The following is a 19,126-nucleotide window of genomic DNA, read 5'->3' on the forward strand; positions in this document are numbered from 1 at the left end:
TTCCATTACTCTAGGAGGTGGATCAAAAAAGATCTTGCTGTGATTTATGTCAAAGAGTGTTCTTCCTATGTTTTCCTCTAAGAGCTTTATAGTGTCCAGTGTTACATTTAGGTCTCGAATCCATTTTGAGTTTATTTTTGTGTATGGTGTTAGGGAGTGTTCTAATTTCATTCTTTTACACGTAGCTGTCCAGTTTTCCGAGCACCACTTATTGAAGAGACTGTCTTTTCTCCATTGTATATCCTTCCCTCTTTTGTCATAGATTAGTTGACCATAGGTGCACGGGTTTATCTCCGGGCTTCCTATCCTGTTCCATTGATCTATATTTCTGTTTTTGTGCCAGTACCATATGGTCTTGACTACTGTAGCTATGTAGTATAGTCTGAAGTCAGGGAGTCTGATTCTTCCAGCTCCATTTTTTTCCCTCAAGACTGCTGTGGCTATTCGGGGTCTTTTGTGTCTCCATACAAATTTTAAGATTTTTTGTTCTAGTTCCGTAAAAACTGCCATTGGTAATTAGATAGGGATTGCATTGAATCTGTAGATTGCTTTGGGTAGTATAGACATTTTCCCAAGGTTGATTCTTCCAATCCAAGAACATGGTATATCTCTCCATCTGTTGGTATCATCTTTAATTTCTTTCATCAGTGTCTTATAGTTTTCTGCATACAGGTCTTTTGTCTCCCTAGGTAGGTTTATTCCTAGGTATTTTATTCTTTTTGTTGCAGTGGTAATTGGGAGTGTTTCCTTAATTTCTCTTTCAGATTTTTCATCATTAATGTATAGGAATGCAAGAGATATCTGTGCATTAATTTTGTATCCTGCACCTTTACCAAATTCACTGATTAACTCTAGTAGTTCTCTGGTGGCATCTTTAGGATCCTGTATGTATAGTATCATGTCATCTTCAAAGAGTGACAGTTTTACTTCTTCTTTTCCACATTGTATTCCTTTTATTTCTTTTTCTTCTCTGATTGCTGTGACTAAAACCTCCAAAACTATGTTGAAGAATAGTGGTGAGAGTGGACATCCTTGTCTTGTTCCTGACCTTAGAGGAAATGCTTTCAGTTTTTCACCATTGAGAATGATGTTTGCTGTGGATTTGTCATATATGGCCTTTATTATGTTGAGGTAGGTTCCCTCTATGCCCACTTTCTGGGGAGTTTTTATCATAAATGGGTGTTGAATTTTGTCAAAAGCTTTTTCTGCATCTATTGAGGTGATCATATGGTTTTTCTTCTTCAATTTGTTAATATGGTGTATCACATTGATTGATTTGCGTATATTGAAGAATCCTTGCATCCCTGGGATAAATCACACTTGACCATGGTGTATGATCCTTTTAATGTGTTGCTGGATTCTGCTTGCTACTATCTTGTTGAGGATTTTTGCATCTATATCCATCAGTGATATTGGTCTGTAATTTTCTTTTTTTGTAGTATCTTTGTCTGGTTTTGGTATCAGAGTGATGGTGGCCTCATAGAATGAGTTTGGGAGTGTTCCTTCCTCTGCAATTTTTTGGAAGAGTTTGAGAAAAATGGATGTTAGCTCTTCTCTAAATGTTTGATAGAATTCCCCTGTGAAGCCATCTGGTCCTGGACCTTTGTTTGTTGGAAGATTTTTAATCACAGTTTCAATTTCATTACTTGTGATTGTTCTATTCATATTTTCTATTTCTTCCTGGTTCAGTCTTGGAAGTTTATACCTTTCTAAGAATTTGTCCATTTCTTCCAGGTTGTCCATTTTATTGGCATAGAGTTGCTTGTAGTAGTCTCTTAGGATGCTTTGTATTTCTGCGGTGTCTGTTGTAACTTCCCCTTTTTCATTTCTAATTTTATTGATTTGAGTCCTCACCCTCTTTTTCTTGATGAGTCTGGCTAATGGTTTATCAATTTTGTTTATCTTCTCAAAGAACCAGCTTTTAGTTTTATTGATCTTTGCTATTGTTTTCTTTGTTTCTATTTCATTTATTTCTGCTCTGATCTTTATGATTTCTTTCCTTCTGCTAGCTTTGGGTTTTGTTTGTTCTTCTTTCTCTAGTTCCTTTAGGTTTAAGGTTAGATTGTTTATTTGAGATTTTTCTTGTTTCTTGAGATAAGCTTGTATAGCTATAAACTTCCCTCTTAGAACTGCTTTTGCTGCATCCCATAGCTTTTGGATCATCATGTTTTCATTGTCATTTGTCTCTAAGTGTTTTTTGATTTCCTCTTTGATTTCTTCAGTGATCTCTTGGTTATTTAGTAACGTATTGTTTAGCCTCCATACGTTTGTGTCTTTTACGTTTTTTTCCCTGTAATTCATTCTAATCTCATAGCATTGTGATCAGAAAAGATGCTTGATATGATTTCAATTTTCTTAAATTTACTGAGGCTTGATTTGTGACCCAAGATGTTCTCTATCCTGGAGAATGTTCCATGTGCCCTTGAGAAGAAAGTGTAATCTGCTGTTTTTGGATGGAATATCCTATAAATATCAATTAAATCTATCTGGTCTATTGTGTCATTTAAAGCTTCTGTTTCCTTATTTATTTTCATTTTGGATGATCTGTCCATTGGTGTAAGTGAGGTGTTAAAGTCCCCCACTATTATTTTGTTACTGTTGATTTCTTGTTTTATAGCTGTTAGCAGTTGCCTTATGTATTGAGGTGCTCCTATGTTGGGTGCATATATATTTATAATTGTTATATCCTCTTCTTGAATTGATCCCTTGATCATTATGTAGTGTCCTTCTTGGTCTCTTGTAACATTCTTTATTTTAAAGTCTATTTTATTTGATATGAGTATAGCTACTCCAGCTTTCTTTTGATTTCCATTTGCATGGAATATCTTTTTCCATCCCCTCACTTTCAGTCTGTGTGTGTCCCTAGGTCTGAAGTGGGTCTTTTGTAGACAGCATATATATGGGTCTCGTTTTTCTATCCATTCAGCAAGCCTGTGTCTTTTGGTTGGAGCATTTAATCCATTCACGTTTAAGGTAATTATCGATATGTATGTTCCTATGACCATTTTCTTAATTGTTTTGGGTTTGTTTTTGTAGGTCCTTTTGTTCTCTTGTGTTTCCCACTTAGAGAAGTTCCTTTAGCATTTGTTGTAGAGCTGGTTTGGTGGTGCTGAATTCTCTTAGCTTTTGCTTGTCTGTAAAGCTTTTGATTTCTCCATTGAATCTGAATGAGATCCTTGCCAGGTAGAGTAATCTTGGTTGTAGGTTCTTCCCTGTCATCACTTTAAGTATGTAATGCCACTCCCTTCTGGCTTGTAGAGTTTCTGCTGAGAAATCAGCTGTTAACCTTATGGGAGTTCCCTTGTATGATATTTGTCATTTTTCCCTTGCTGCTTTCAATAATTTTTCTTTGTCTTTAATATTTGTCACTTTGATTACTATGTGTCTCGGCCTGTTTCTCCTTGGGTTTGTCCTGCCTGGGACTCTCTGCGCTTCCTGGACTTGGGTGGCTATTTCCTTTCCCATGTTAGGGAAGTTTTCGATTATAATCTCTTGAAATATTTTCTCGGGTCCTTTCTCTCTCTCTCCTCCTTTTGGGATCCCTATAATGTGCATGTTTTTGTGTTTAATGTTGTCCCAGAGGTCTCTTAAGCTGTCTTCATTTCTTTTCATTCTTCTTTCTTTATTCTCTTCCGCAGCAGTGAATTGCACCATTCTGTCTTCCAGGTCACTTATCCATTCTTCTGCCTCAGTTATTCTGCTATTGGTTCCTTCTAGTGTAGTTTTCACTTCAGTTATTGTATTGTTCATCTCTGTTTGTTTGTTCTTTAATTCTTCTAGGTCTTTTTTAAACATTTCTTGCATCTTCTCGAGCTTTGCCTCCATTCTTTTTCAGAGGTCCTGGATCATCTTCACTATCATTATTCTGAATTCTTTTTCTGGAAGGTTGCCTGTCTATACTTCATTTCGTTGTTTTTCTGGGGTTTTATCTTGTTCCTTCATCTGGTACATAGCCCTCTGCCTTTTCATCTTGTCTATCTTTCTGTGAATGTGGTTCTTGTTCCACAGGCTACAGGATTGTAGTTCTTCTTGCTTCTGCTCTCTGCCCTCTGATGGATGAGTCTCTCTAAGAGGCTTGGGCAAATTTCCTGATGGGAGGGACCTGTGGTGGGTAGAGCTGACTGTTGCTCTGATGGGCAGAGCTCAGTAAAACTTTAATCCATCAGCTGAGCATTTTCTGATGCTTCAGCATTTCTAATCTAGGCTGAAGCTCTTGAGAGACTGGCAGGTAATAATAGTGCCTTCATACCACTCATTGTCCAAAAATCCGATTGCCTGACATACTGATTTCCCTTGAGCTCTCAGGTAGCATCAGTCCCATAATAACTTCCAGAGAGTAATTCTTGTGGGCAGCAATAAGGAAAGCCAAAGGGCTTCTCTCCCTTTCTCCAAGATAGCTGGTCCCTGTAGAATCAAATAGTTGGTCCTTTAATGTAGAGCAGAATTCCTCAACCTCAGCACTGTTGACATTTTGGGCTGGAGAACTCTATGCGGTAAGGGCTGTTCTGTGCATTGAAGGCTATTTAGCAGCATCCCTGGCTTCTTCCCACTAGATATGACTAGCACCACCCCTCGAGATCAAAAATGTCTCCAGACCATATCAGATGCCTTCAGGGTGACAGTTTAGGGCCAGTTGAGGACCATAGATGTCGAAGGCTTTCTTGAACAGATTGTGCCAACACCAGAAAGTGATACTGGTGGAAGATGACGTGGTAATTTTCTATCCTTGGCAAAAGCATAGGGGCAATTCTCATGGATGGATGAATGGATATTCAAGAGTTTCTCCCCAGTGAGAGCCAGTCACTAAGACAAAAATCTCAGTGTCCTCTTTAGCTTCCCCCTTTATCTCACATCTCATCCCAATCCATCCCTCTGAATAACCATTCCAACTTGTAAATGCTTCCTCTGCCTTTTTGTATTGATGATGCTAAAATGCTAACTTTAGGTCCCAGAGTCTAAAATCAAGAAACCAACATTTCTTATGGATCTGCCATATGTCAGCCACCCTGCTAATGTGTACATAATCTCACATAATACTCTCAGCCACCCTTAAAGAAGTTTTCTGTACCTGTCTCACCAGTGAGGAGTTGGAAACACAAATTCACACAGCTAAGCGGTAGAGTTTGGAAAATAGTAAGCAGGTCTTCCAATGTTGTTAAAAGAATATTTTTACCCCGTTGTTCAAATATAACCAGTATCTACTTAGAAAGTCATCACTATCTCCTTGAAAATTTAACTGGTATCTACTTGAAACTGTGGAGCTCCTGGCTTGTGAATAAGAATTATGTTTGGAGAAACGTATATGCAAGATCCCAGAGCCATAGCACAGTGGAGAAAATAGGACTCTTACACATCATTAGACAGTGACCACTTTGAGGTCATTCTGTTATTCAACAAATATGAGTTGAGGGCTTACTCCATGCCTGGACCTCTGTACACCAGTCAAGACAGATAGGGTCCCTGCCCTTATGGAACTTATAGTCTAATAGGGTAGACATCCAGCATACAAGTAAACAAATGAATAAATAATTAACAGTCTATGACACATGCTGTGAAGGAAATGAGCAGTGAGAGGAGGAGATGGAGAGTAATTGGGTGAGGGGCAGCTTCTTTACATATGGTGGTCAGGGAAGTTGTCTTTGACTTTGACATCTCCCACAGCATACTATACTTCCTCCAAAGTGTTAGTGCTTCTTCTTGAGCACCTGGCACAGTGCCTGGCCCAGTGTAGATGCTCCTAAGCCTTGATTGTATGAAAAGATTATGATGTTTTTCCTTTGTAGACTCAGAGCCTCAAAACCTCTAGTAAGTGTATTAGTTACTTTTTGCTGCTGTAACAAATTACCACAAACTTAATAACTTAAAACAGCACAGATTTATTATCTTACAGTTCTGAACGTCAGACATCCTCAAGGTGTCAGCAAGACTCTGTTCCTTCTACAGGCTCTAGAGGAGAATCTGCTTTCTTGCCTTTTCTATCTTCTAGATTCCTTGCCTTGTGACCTAGTCCTCTATTTTCAAAGCCAGCAGCATAGCATCTTCCAGTGTCTCTCTCTCTCATTCTGACCTTCCTGCCTCTCTTGTAATTACATTGGCCTACTCATATAATCCTGGATAATCTCCCCATTTTAAGATCCTTGACTTAATCAAATCTATGAAGTCCCTTTTCCCATATAAGGTAACACATTCACATGTTCCAGGGATTAGGTCACTTTTGGGGTCCAGATTCAGCCTATCACAGTAAGCAATAAATGTCCATTTTATTCCCATGCCTATTTTATTTTATAAATGAAAAACTTGCAGTTAAATGAATTGCCCAAAATCACACACTTGGATACAGCTTTAGATCCTGGTCACCCCGTCTAAGTACATTATCACTGATCTCTCTATATCTAGACTCTGTTCTTTATAGCATTCACCACACTTCACATTTCTTTGATTATTTGCTTTGTTAGTACCAGAAGGGCAGGAAGACACATCACTTTTATTCACCAAGGTACAGTCACTGCACAGCTCGGTGCCTGACACATAGTGTGCACACCTCTAAAATTTTTTTAGATGAAAGAATGAATACTCTTTTGTATGCTTGGGTAAATAGAACTCAAACTCCTATAAATTATACTGGTCAGCAGCTTCTGATAGGTTAAAAATACTTAGCTGTTTTTAAAGTATCAAAGAAAAAAGTGAACTTCAATGTTGGCATATAATTTGAGTCAATAAAGAAGGGACCCCAAAAGCAAAAATAAACAACTGGGACCTAATTAAACTTAAAAGCTTTTGCACAGCAAAGGAAACCATAAACAAAACAAGAAGACAACCTATGGACTGAGAGAAAATATTTGCAAACGATGCGACTGACAAGGGCTTAATTTCCAAAATACACAAACAACTTATACAGCTCAGTATCAAAAAAACAAAACAAAACGAAACAAAACCCAAACAACCCAATCAAAAAATGGGCAGAATACCTAAATAGACATTACTCCAAAGAAGACATACAGATGGCCAACAGGCACATGAAAAGATGCTCAACGTCACTAATTATTAGAGAAATGCAAATCAAAGCTATAATGAGGTATCACCTCACACCAGTCAGAATGGCCATCATCAAAAAGTCTACAAATAATAAATGCTGGAGAAGGTGTGGAGAAAAGGGAACTCTCCTACACTGTTGGTGGGAATATAAATTGGTGCAGCCACTATGGAGAATAGAATGGAGTTTTCCTTAAAACCTAAAAATGACTCTGCAGTGCCAATCCTGGGCATATATCCGGAGAAATTTCCAATTCAAAAAGATACATGCACCCCGATGTTCATAGCAGCACTATTTACAATAGCCAAGACATGGAAGCAACCTAAATGCCCATTGACAGATGAATGGATAAAGAAGATGTGATACATATATACAATGGAATATTACTCAGCCATAAAAAAGAATGAAATAATGCCATTGCAGCAACATGGATGGACCTAGAGATTATCATACTAAGTGAAGTCAGACAGAGAAAGCCAAATATCATATTTAACTTATATGTGGAATCTGAAATATGATACAACTGAACATATTTACAAAACAGAAATAGACTCACAGACATAGAAAACAAACTTACGGTTACCAAAGGAAAAAGAGGGGGAAGGATAAATTGTGAATTTGGGATTAACAGATATACACTACTATATATAAAAATAGATAAACAACAAGGACCTACTGTATAACAGGGAACTATATTCAATATCTTGTAATAAACTATAATGGAAAAGGATCTGAAAAAGAATAAATATATAAATGTACATTCTTCCTGTACAACTGAAACATTGTAAATCAACTGTACTTCAATAAAAAATAACGAAGGGACCCATACCTGGCATTATATTTTCCCATCCACTAGTGTTGAACTTTGCTTTCTGGTGTACTGCAACACTGTGTGCATTTGAGTGTGGTATTCTGTATTTACGACTCCATATACAGTGCTTTATCTGTTGATATATTAGCATCAAGAGTCTTTTGGGAGAGTTCCTGAGTGGCTCAATTCATAATTCCAATTCATGATTAGAGGAAGAAGAAAGGCAAAAAACCTAACTGCATGCTTTATTACTGCATCAGCTTTTCTCTGTTAGGCCTTAAAGAAGTAACAAAGGAGAAATAAAATCCCAGTTCTTACTGAACTATGCAAGTAGCACATTTACGGGTTCACTTAGCAAGTTGTATGGCATTTAAATAAAAACAAAAAATTTTTAAAATATAGGTCATCTCCAATACAAAATGAGTTCTTAGAAGTCTTAAAGAACCTTATGCTAAACAACTATATGAAGGAAAGCTAAGCAAACACAACACCTCCTGTTATCATGGAAGACAAGTTATATTTACACTATGAAGATACTTTGCTTCACATTGTCCATCTTGCCTAATGAAGACACTGGTCAAACATGTTTTACATCTGACATTCGTTTCTCTTAGGAAATAATATACCTGTCATTCAAGGGGTTATTGAAACAATGAAAAAATATGAAGCCAAAGGGAGATGTCTTTACTTTTTTTTTTTTTAAGTGTCTTAATTTTTTTTTAATTAACTTAATTTTTATTTTTGGCTGTGTTGGGTCTTCGTTGCTGTGCACGGGCTTTCTCTAGTTGTGGCGAGTGGGGGCTACTCTTTGTTGCGGTGCGCAGGCTTCTCATTGTCGTGGCTTCTCTTGTTGCAGAGCATGGGCTCTAGGCATGCGGGCTTCAGTAGTTGTGGCATGCAGCCTCAGTAGTTGTGATGCGCGGGCTCTAGAGCGCAGGTTCAGTAGTTGTGGCGCACGGGCTTAGCTGCTCCATGGCATGTGGGATCTTCCCGGACCAGGGCTCAAATTTGTGTCCCCTGCATTGGCAGGCGGATTCTTAACCACTGCACCACCAGCAAAGTCCCAAGATGTCTTTACTTTTAGTATTGCTTTTAAGATCCCAGATTCTTACCCCGACTTGTATTTACTTTGATTCTAGTGGCCAAGGATGTCAATATTCTTTTTGATGAATTGGAAGCTGTCAACAGTCCTTGCAAAGATGACGATTCTCTCCTTCACCCTGGAAACCTGACCAGTACTTCAGATGATGCTAGCAGATTGGAAGCAGGGGGAGAGGTAAGAGTGTGTGATTTCTTAAAAACACGATTCTTGATCCAGGCAGGAACCTGAGAAGCATATTCCAGTAGATTGTTTAAAGTCATCATCTCATTGAACTGTGGGTTCCTGAGGGAAAAAAGGACCAGGTCGTGTAATCCTTTGATGTCCTCTAGGAGTCTAGCACATTTCAGGGATACGAAATCTACTTACTCTCAAAACAAGCTTTCAGTGGGTCATGCACTTACCTTATACCTAAAGGCATTTTGTTTTTATAGAGAAGATTCTTAAAACCACCCACCATTTTAAAATGATCTACATTCTGGGTGTCGCTAACTAGTAAAAAGTTAGCTTTACAAAGATGTTGAAATCTTGTAAAATTGAAATGAAATCAATTTCTGTTGAAATCTCCCAGCACGTAGAACAGTGACACAGAGTGGACCAGATCTCAGTAGGTGTTGTGTTGTCTGAAGCCTCTCTGAGTTTCCATTTGCCTCTGTAATCTGGAAACTCATTGCAATTGTAAATAGACCCATCTGTTCATGTGTCATTTTGGGGGGGAAAAAAAAGTATTTTGTTAAAGGCATTCACTGCTGCTCAGCTGTGTCTCAGTGGAGTTTAATATCTCCTTTGTATATGCACTAGGTTTAGGTGATAGGAACAGAGATCAGAGTCACTAATTTATTGTGTATTCTTAACGTTTTTATTATTCCAGAGGCTGTTAACTAGTGAAAGGATAACACCTTTGACCAGGGAAAATTGTTTACTTCTACCAAGCTTCCCAGTCCTCTCTATAAATACCATATGCTACTTATCTATGTGTGGGTTTTTTTTTTGTTTTTGTTTTTGTTTTTTGTAAGAAAAAACTCATTCTATCATCATCTCTTCACACAGAAACTTTGGATGCCATAATGTGGCATAAAGGAAGGACCTTGAAAGGCACCTCAAAAAGCAGCTAGTATAATCCCCTTAATTTATAGATGATGAAACAGTCTTGGTAGGTTAGGGCTTTGCTAACCCTCCTCTTGAAGCCTTGGCTGGTTTTGCAATTAGATGCTAATGTGTTAAATCTACAGGATAGTTCCCTTCCCTGGCAGATGATTGTTAAGAAAGTGTTTATTTGGGTAGAGTTCTGAGTACCTCTTAAGGCAGAAGCCAAAAATAGTCAGTGAGGATTGGTCATCAATTATAAATACCTACATCAGGTATGAGACATGTTATTTCCATCACTCCTGACTGAGATTTTCCTTTTGGATGAGGTTGCATGCATGTCACTTGTGCATGAATATGGATTCTAGCAATGGCCTAGGAGGTCTGGCATGTGTTCCTTCTTCATACTACTATTTGGAAACTGATGTGTACTGTGTCCTCAAATTTTTTGTGTGTTTATGCATACAGTTGACCCTTGAATGACGTGGGTTTGAACTGTGTGTGTCCACCTATACATGAATGTTTTTCAGTAGTAGACACTACATTACCACATGGTATATGGTTGGTTGAATCCATGATGCCAAGGAACTGTGGATATGGAGGCCCCACTATGACTATAAGTTACAAGTGGATTCAACCCCGTTGTTGTTCACAACTGTATACACAAATATCACAAGAAAAATATTTTTCTTAATGTGGGCAAAAAATTTGAGAAACCCTGAACTAAAGTATTACTAAAACCATCAAACCACTTGTGGTCCCGTCCTTCTCTCCTACCAGATGGACTGTCTTCCTGAATTTTTGTGTTTTTTATTCTCTTGCTCTAAAAATCGTTTTACCATGCATACATAAGTAGCCTTAACAACTTATTTTACATTGATTTTATTTTGTGCTTTATAAAAAATGGTATCATGCAGTATAAAGTCTTTTGTGACTTGCTTTTTTCTGTCAATATTGTTCTTAAGATATTTGCTTACTATTAGATGCATCAGTAGTTCATTTTCACTGCTGTATAATATTCCACTGTATCACTGTTCTACAGTTTATTTATCTATTTGCCTGTTCATTGACTTGCATTGATTCCTATGTTTAAATTTTTTTCTCTTATGAATAATGCTGCTGTGAACATTCATATACATGTTTCCTAGTTGCTTTACCAGGAATTTCTGTAGGGATATATGTTATGTAAATGTTCAATTTTACAAGATGATGCTAGTGTGTTTTCCAGAGTAAATATATCAATTTTCACTCTCACCTGTAGAATGTGAGAATTCTCAGTTGCTCCACATCCTTGCCAACATTTGGTATTGTTAGGTGTCTTAAGTTTTGCCCATTTGACTGCTTTTTCCGATTTTTATTTTGTTTCCTCTTGTTTACATTTTTCATTAATAAAAGTGTAATTTTGATAAAACACAAGGAAATGCATTTAGTTTTAATTGTTCTTTAATATTACTCACCCAAGGCTCAGGTTTTTTTTTGTTTTTTGTTTTTTAATTAATTAATTAATTAATTATTTTTGGCTGTGTTGGGTCTTCGTTTCTGCGCGAAGGCTTTCTCTAGTTGTGGCAAGTGGGGGCCACTCTTCATCGCGGTGCACGGGCCTCTCACTATTGCGGCCTCTCTTGTTGCAGAGCACAAGCTCCAGACGCGCAGGATCAGTAATTGTGACTCACGGGCCCAGTTGCTCCGCGGCATGTGGGATCATCCTGGACCAGGGCTTGAACCCGTGTCCCCTGCACCGGCAGGCGGACTCTCAACCACTGCGCCACCAGGGAAGCCCCAAGGCTCAGTTTTTAGTGTCTTAAACTGGTCCCTTTCTCTTTGTGTGCAGACAGTACCAGAAAAAAACAAATCAAATGGACTTTACTTCAGAGATGGAAAGTGTCGAATTGACTACATTCTTGTGTACAGAAAATCCAACCCCCAGATGGAAAAGAGAGAAATATTTGAAAGAAATATTAGAGCAGAAGGATTACAAATGGAGAAAGAGGTAAATAGTTTGCTTGGATGAGAAAAAATATAAATATACATCTATTCATATTGGGAGACAATTAAAAAATAAGCAGTTAGTCATTATGTTAACTGAATGTTTCATTTGCTGAGGGTTTGCCAATCTGCAGTGTGTGGAGAATGTTCTAGCAATTCGATTTTCGCAGCACAGTTTGCCTTTGAGAGCATTTTAATGCCAAAAGATTCCGTAAAAATCAAAATATTCAAATTAAATGGATTGTTTCAGAGTGTTATAATTTACCTGACTTCCTACATCTACTGCTTCTCGATGTTAATGGCGGGTTCTATTTGCATAGATTAAAGAAAACTTCGGATAAAATGCAATCACCCCACCATAGAGGCTCTTTTTACATTTTAGGAAACATAATGGGTTTGGGTATCCTCACACGCAGCAGAAGAGACTGGCTGATTTGGCCAAAAACAGCTGGGACTTACAAAGTGATTCTGTTTTTAAAAGACATTCAGGTTGGTTTTATCAAGTTCCCAAACTCAAGGATTACCTTATCAGTGTTTACTCTTCCCCTTCTCTCCTCTGCAGGGGGGGAAGTTTGAGGATGGTACAAGAGGCCCAGCCAAGCCTCTGATAATAATCCACAGTGGGATTATTGTGTACCCAGAAACGCTGTGCACATTTCTAGAACTTGGCCCTGTTAGCTGGATTATGTAACTCTTCTCGGATTTTCCCTGAACACTGAGCACAGCTTCTGGAGCTTTTCCTAGTCCAGAAGAACATGTTGCCAATTCAAAGTGTTTGCTTCTGATTCTGCATTTCAAGGCTAAAGGATAGATCGTTGAAGTCAGACATCCATGTTTTTCTTTATATGATGAAGGTTGCATGCTAATCTTGGGACACTTTAGATAAATAGGATTTTTCCAGGTCTGTTAGACTAGCCTCAACTCTGGAACATTTATAAAACAGAAGCAGTATTTTTCTGGAAGTCTCCAAAAAGAGAATTAGGAAAACAGTGAGATGAGTATAGCCTTAAGGGAACAGGTTCTCTTTCTTAGGAAAGTGGAAGCAGATAGCTTAAAAAACTGCTTCAGTTGGAGTTTCCCCCAGAGCAACAAACAGAGTTAAATATGTTGTTTTTTCCACTTTTGTGGGGTTCCAGAAAATCTTTCCTACACCCACTGAACATGCCTTTGATAAATCTTGTTCTTTAAGGTATTCTATTGAGACAGTTGTGTATTCTTTTCTTAACATTGATAGTGCATTAATATTTTATCCCCAAAAATCTTTTCTTCATCTTTTATCCTAAGTTTCAGAATTTTTATGTAAAGAAATAAAAGATCTGTATTGAGACATGATCTGAAATAACAAAAGTCCTTCGTGTGATCCGTTCTGACTCTGTCAAAGTTTTGATTCCCATCAAAACTAGGTAGCTTTCTTCAATTAATGAAAGATTTATATTTTGAGCTTCATAACTATTGTCTCCATTTTGGGGGCTTCTTTTGTGTAGGTCTTTTCAATGTCATTTTGTGGCTTACGAGTTAAAACTCAAAAAGCCTAATACTTTTCCAAATAAAATACATTACTAAAGAAATGACAAATCTCCTGTATGTCTCCTAAAAATCATCTGTACTACAGTATTCAGCTGCCAGAATTGGAGCAGGTAGCTGAGGAGGGTTATTCTGTCTTTTAGTGTGCAGTTGGTGCTGTGTAGTCCAGAGTTGACCATAGTGTGTTAGATGTTCAGCGCATATGATTTTAGTGGTATACAAGATAATTTTGTTTGGTTCTAATTTAAAACAAATTTTAATACCTAGGTATTTATTTTAATGTTTACTAGAAAAAATAGCAGTTGGGAAAAGGGCAATATCACCATATGGCAAAACTTCATAAAAACTTATCTAAGCATCTCTTTCTCTCCCTTCCCCCCAAAAGTTCTTCTCTTGGTGGCAGCTTCCCTACAGTCCTCTATCCACTACCAACAGCTTGGTTTTCCTCTTTCTGGAAACTTCTTCCTAAGCAGCTTTTCCCTGTGGCCCAAACTCTGCATAAGTAGCACAGTTTGACTCTAACCCCGTCTCTGAGCTCTGCTTTGCGTCCTCACAGCCTCAGCCAGCTCAGCAAGAAGCGGGGGGTCTCTGCACATCCTTCCTTGCTTAGAAGCAGCAGGAAATTATAGCTAAATTAATTTTCCCTGTCACAACTAATTAAAATAAAATGTCCCTTGTATGAACAGTAAATCTGTATCTCCATTGTATTATTAGATTTAAAACCCATCAGAAGCCACTTTTATTTAAATCTAGTGTTTTCATAAACAGTTGCAGTAGAAAGGCAGCAATTTTAATAGCTATTTCAGCTTCCAGAAGTTACTTCCACCTTTTATACATAAAACAAAGAACATAGTTCAAGGTGGAAAAGAATAAAGAAAACCCAGGGGGCTTCCTATGAATCCACATACACCTGATGCATAATCAGTGGTGAATACTAAGTACGTTGTATGAATTATTAGTATCGTCTTCATTAGCTGTGTGTCATGATGTCCAACAGTTATGGAAAATGTTTCACAGACTTAGAAGCTTTTGTTTCCAAATCGGTAAAGACAGGCTCTGTAGTTGAACAGTTTAATAGAAAGAGAATCTTTATCTCTTTTAACATTGAAAGTCAAGAAAGACAGCCAGGAAAATCTTTAATTCATGATAAAAGTGAGGATGTAGTCAAATTTCATCTTTCGTGGAAACTATGCCCCCCACCTGATGAGTCAGCAGGTAAGTGCTTGTTTTGGCACCCTGGGTCTTTACTATTCTGTAACTCATCTTTCATATTAGCCCAGAGAAAGCAATTCACAGCAAAGTTCCCAAATAAAGTATCAAATCCAAGTGATTTTCTTCTTAAGTGTCCATCTGTTTAAAGAGATTCCCTTCTTTAAAGGTAAACTCATATTTATAAATTCACATTTTGATGAATTTATAAATAAAAAATAATATTTTTTCATTTTAAATTTTATGTCCATCATTGACTCTTTGGTACCTATTTTTAAATCATTATCAATAAGAGGTTTATATCTTCCTTCATATAAAGGGTCAGGTCATGGATGACTTTGGAATTATTTGGGATGTATGAGTACCAGTTAGATTAATGGATCACCCTTCCTCTTTAGAATCACACAGAACATGGGGGAAAACTCATATCATCAGTTGTTTACCAAATAACTGTATTTATATAAATCATACCATCTTGATGATAGTTAATTCATTCAACACATATTTATTACATACTTACTCTCTGCCAGGCACTGCCTTAAGCACCAAGAACTCAGCAGTGAATAAAACAGACAAAAAATTCCTGCCCTGTTGGAACTTAAGAACAAAATAAATGAGGAAATCTGTGTTGAAGAACAATAAATGCTAAGGAGAAAAAAGTAAAGCAGGAAGTGTCGAGAGGGGCTTGCAATTTTATGAAAGTTGGTAAAGGCGGGCCTCTTTCCCAGGGACCAAGAAGAGCATGTGCAAAGGCCCTGAGTCAGGAGCATGCCTGGTGTGTTTATGGGACAGTGAAGAGGCCAGTATGACAGGAGTTGACTGAGCAGAGTAGAGAATAGTGAGAAATTATATCAGAGAGGCAACGGAAGCCAGATGACATCAGGTCTTAGTGGTCACTGGGCAACTTTAGTTTTTCTCTGCATGACATGGGAAATCACTGGACAGTTTTGAGCTGAGGCATGATAAGATCTGGTTTCTGTTTTATTAGGGTCATTGGGGTTTCCTGGTGATAGTAGACTGTGGGAAGTGGGGAGGTGGTGAGGGCAGAAGCAGAGAGGTCAGTTAGGAGATTTGTCACAAGAATCCAAGAGAGAGGTGATGGTGGCGTGGCCAAGTGCACAGCAGAGGAGATGCTGAGAAGAGTAGTAAGTAGAGCCGATGGAAACTGAAGACAGATTGAATGAGTAATGTGAAGGAGGAGTCACAGGCCATTCATCTGTCATACACTGTACATTTAAAGAGTTGGAAGAGAGACTTCCCTGGTGGTCCAGTGGTTACAAACCCGCCCTTCCAGTGCAGGGGGCGTGACTTCCATCCCTGATCGGGGAACTAAGATCCCACATGCTGCATGACACGACCAAAAACAGAAAAATAAAGAGTTGGAAGAACTGCCATTTACAGGGCAGCAGAGTTCCCTCTGCTGGGTTCCCTTGTAGACGTGTTAAGTTTGAGCTGTCCCGGTGGTGGAGATGTTGAGTAGGAGGGAAGAGTCTGGAAGACAGGCAGAGATCTGGGCTGGAAAACCTAGATGGTGTGGTGCCTGGAGGGAAGTGTTTCAGGAGGGAAGGAGCAGTTGTGTCAGATGCTGCTGATGGACGGGGTGAGTAAAATGAAGACTGAAATTTAGTCACTGAATTTAGCAATGTGGAGGGTTCTGGGGAGCTGGGCAAGAGAAGTTTCCTCAGAGAGGTGGAAGTGAAATCATGACTAAATGTGTTCGAGAAAGAATGGGAGGAGAAAATGTGGAGACAGCAGATAGAAATAGCCCTTTCACGGAGTTTCACTGTAAAGGAAAAGAGGGAAATGGAGTGATAACTGGTGTAAGACTTTGGGTCAAGAAAGCGTTCCTTTTATTTAAGATGGGAGAAATAACTGCATGATTTCATGCTAATAGAAATAATTTGAGAGGCAAACTTGATGGTTGGGGAAAAGTGAGGGAAGAATTTTTGGAGCAGCGTCCTCAAAGCAATAAAAAAAGCATGGCCACGAGTTCCTCCCATGCAGGGACCCACCTGCCTGCATCTATGTCCACAAATGCAGCTGTGCCCCTGCTGCTGAGGGTGTTCTGACTGTGCTCCTAGCTTAAGCCAACCCTTTGCTTTGGGCCTAACACCCCATCCTCTCAGTCCTACTCAAGGACATTGCCCCCTCCAAAGAGAAAATATAGTAAGCTTTAAATACAGAAATTCACAAAAGAGTGCAATGTGTCAAAATAGCCTGTTTGTGTTTTCACTTGTTTCTCAGAAGGATTGGAATATCTCACTGTAGTAAACACATGCATAGCACTCAGGGTTGGGAATCTTGGACATTTTTCTTTGAGATGATGACAAAAACTAGTATTATTAAATTCTCACTCTTGCCTTTGTGAATCACTTACTATTATCATCTCCATTTTATAGGTGAGACAATTGAGGCAAAGCAGTAATTTGCTCCAGGTGGCAAGACCAGTAAGAGATAAAGCCCAGATTAAAACTTGAGCCTACTTGCTCTTTACCCTTATATCATGTTGATTCCTGGTATTTAAAAATGAATCTCAGTAAAGAAGATGTGGCACATATATACAATGGAATATTACTCAGCCATAAAAAGAAGTGAAACTGAGTTATTTGTAATGAGGTGGATGGACCTAGAGTCTGTCATACAGAGTGAAGTAAGTCAGAAAGAGAAAAACAAATACCGTATGCTAACAACTATATATGGAATCTAAAAAAAATGGTTCTGATGAACCTAAGGGAGGACAGGAATAAAGACACAGATGTAGAGAATGGACTTGAGCACACGGGGAGGGGGAAGGGTAAGCTGGGACGAAGTGAGAGAGTAACACTGACATATATACACTGCCAAATGTAAAATAGATAGCTATTGGGAAGCAGCCGCATAGCACAGGGAGATCAGCTCATGCTTTGTGACCACCTAGAGGGGTGGAATAGGGAGGGTGGGAGGGAGACGCAGAGGGAGGAGATATGGGGATATACGTATGCATATAGCTAACTCATTTTGTTATACAGCAGAAACTAACACAACATTGTAAAGCAATTATACTCCAATAAAGATGTTAAAAAAGAAAAAGAATCTCAGGGTTGAAGAAGTTAGGACACAAGTGGAGTTACGAAAGGGAACCAGGAAAATTGGGGTGAGTAATGAAATTGGGTGCTATCTTGACTGTATTTCCTTGCACTTTGGCTGCCAGTAGCCATGGATTTGAATCTTGGTACAACTACTTATAAGCTGAGTGGTCTTGAGCAGTTTTTCAAACTTTTCTGGATCTCAGCTTCCATCTTTTTAATAATGAGGATAATAGTATTTACCATGAACTGTGTGAGGATTAAGTGAGCCCATGCAGGTGAATACACAGTACAGTGTAAATCTTTTTTATTTTACCTGTTTTACCTTCTATTCATGGCAAACAATTTATGACTGTGATATAAAAGTTCTTTGTAAAGTATTTTTAAAAGTGAGTCAAATTCAGGAAATACAGGAAATTAAAATGTTGTAGATGATACACAGATCTGGCAAAAATTGAGAGGGTGGCAGAAGCATGATTGCAGTCTGTTACCTGGCTAGTGATTGTGGTGGACAGACCCTAAAGTCTGTGATGCCTGCCTCCTGGTTGTCATGCCTTTGTGCAATTCCCTCCCCTTGAGTGCAGGTGAGACCTGTGACTTGCTTTTACCCAACAGAATATGGCGAATGTAGTGAGATGTTACTTCTGTGGTTATTTATATTATGGTATATAAAACCCTGTCTCAGCTGACTGGAACTAGAGAGACTCTCCTTTACTGACTTTGAAGATGTAAGCTCCCATATTATGAAACAGTCTATGAAGGGGGCCCCTATGCAAAGAAAGGGGGGGGGTGGCATTTAGGAGCTGAGAGTTGCTCCCAGCTGACAACTGGCCAGAGAACAGGGACCTCAGTCCTACAACCACAAGATGAGCTCTACCAACAACTGGCGGATCTTGAAAATAGATCTTTCCTCAGTCGAGCCTCTCTTGAGACTGCAGCCCTGGCCAAGACCTGTATTGCAGCCTGGTGAGACCCTGAAGCAGAGGACCCAGCTAAGCTGTGTCTGGATTCCTGACCTACAGAAACTGTAAACTCATTAATATGTGTTGTTTTAAGCCTCTAAGTTTGTGGTAATTTGTTACCCAGCAACAGGTAACTAACACAGTGGTTAAGAGTCTGGTGTCAGACATTCTGAGTTCTCATTTGTTTTCATCATTAAAAGCTATGTGCTCCTGGGAAAGTTAGCTCATCTGCAAAATGAGGCTAATGATGAGATCTATTTCATGGGTTATTATGGTAATTAAATGAAATCATTCATACTAAGTGCTTATCTCTGTACCTGTCATATTGTAAGCAATTAATAAATCTATTAC

The 19,126-nt window shown here is 38.6% G+C and overlaps 1 protein-coding gene across 1 annotated transcript in view; it reads left to right on the top strand.

The window, feature by feature from the left end:
* ANO4 (anoctamin 4) overlaps positions 1 to 19,126 on the top strand; it is a 459,674-nt gene that overhangs the window by 266,464 nt on the left and 174,084 nt on the right. Inside the window, exons 6-7 of the mRNA XM_059937385.1 lie at positions 8,984 to 9,120; positions 11,861 to 12,019. Of these exons, the coding sequence (XP_059793368.1) occupies positions 8,984 to 9,120; positions 11,861 to 12,019 (296 nt within the window). The remainder of the gene's footprint in view (positions 1 to 8,983; positions 9,121 to 11,860; positions 12,020 to 19,126) is intronic.

The sequence above is a fragment of the Balaenoptera ricei genome, chromosome 10 (assembly GCF_028023285.1).
Source record: "Balaenoptera ricei isolate mBalRic1 chromosome 10, mBalRic1.hap2, whole genome shotgun sequence".
In the NCBI taxonomy this organism is placed as follows: domain Eukaryota; kingdom Metazoa; phylum Chordata; class Mammalia; order Artiodactyla; family Balaenopteridae; genus Balaenoptera; species Balaenoptera ricei.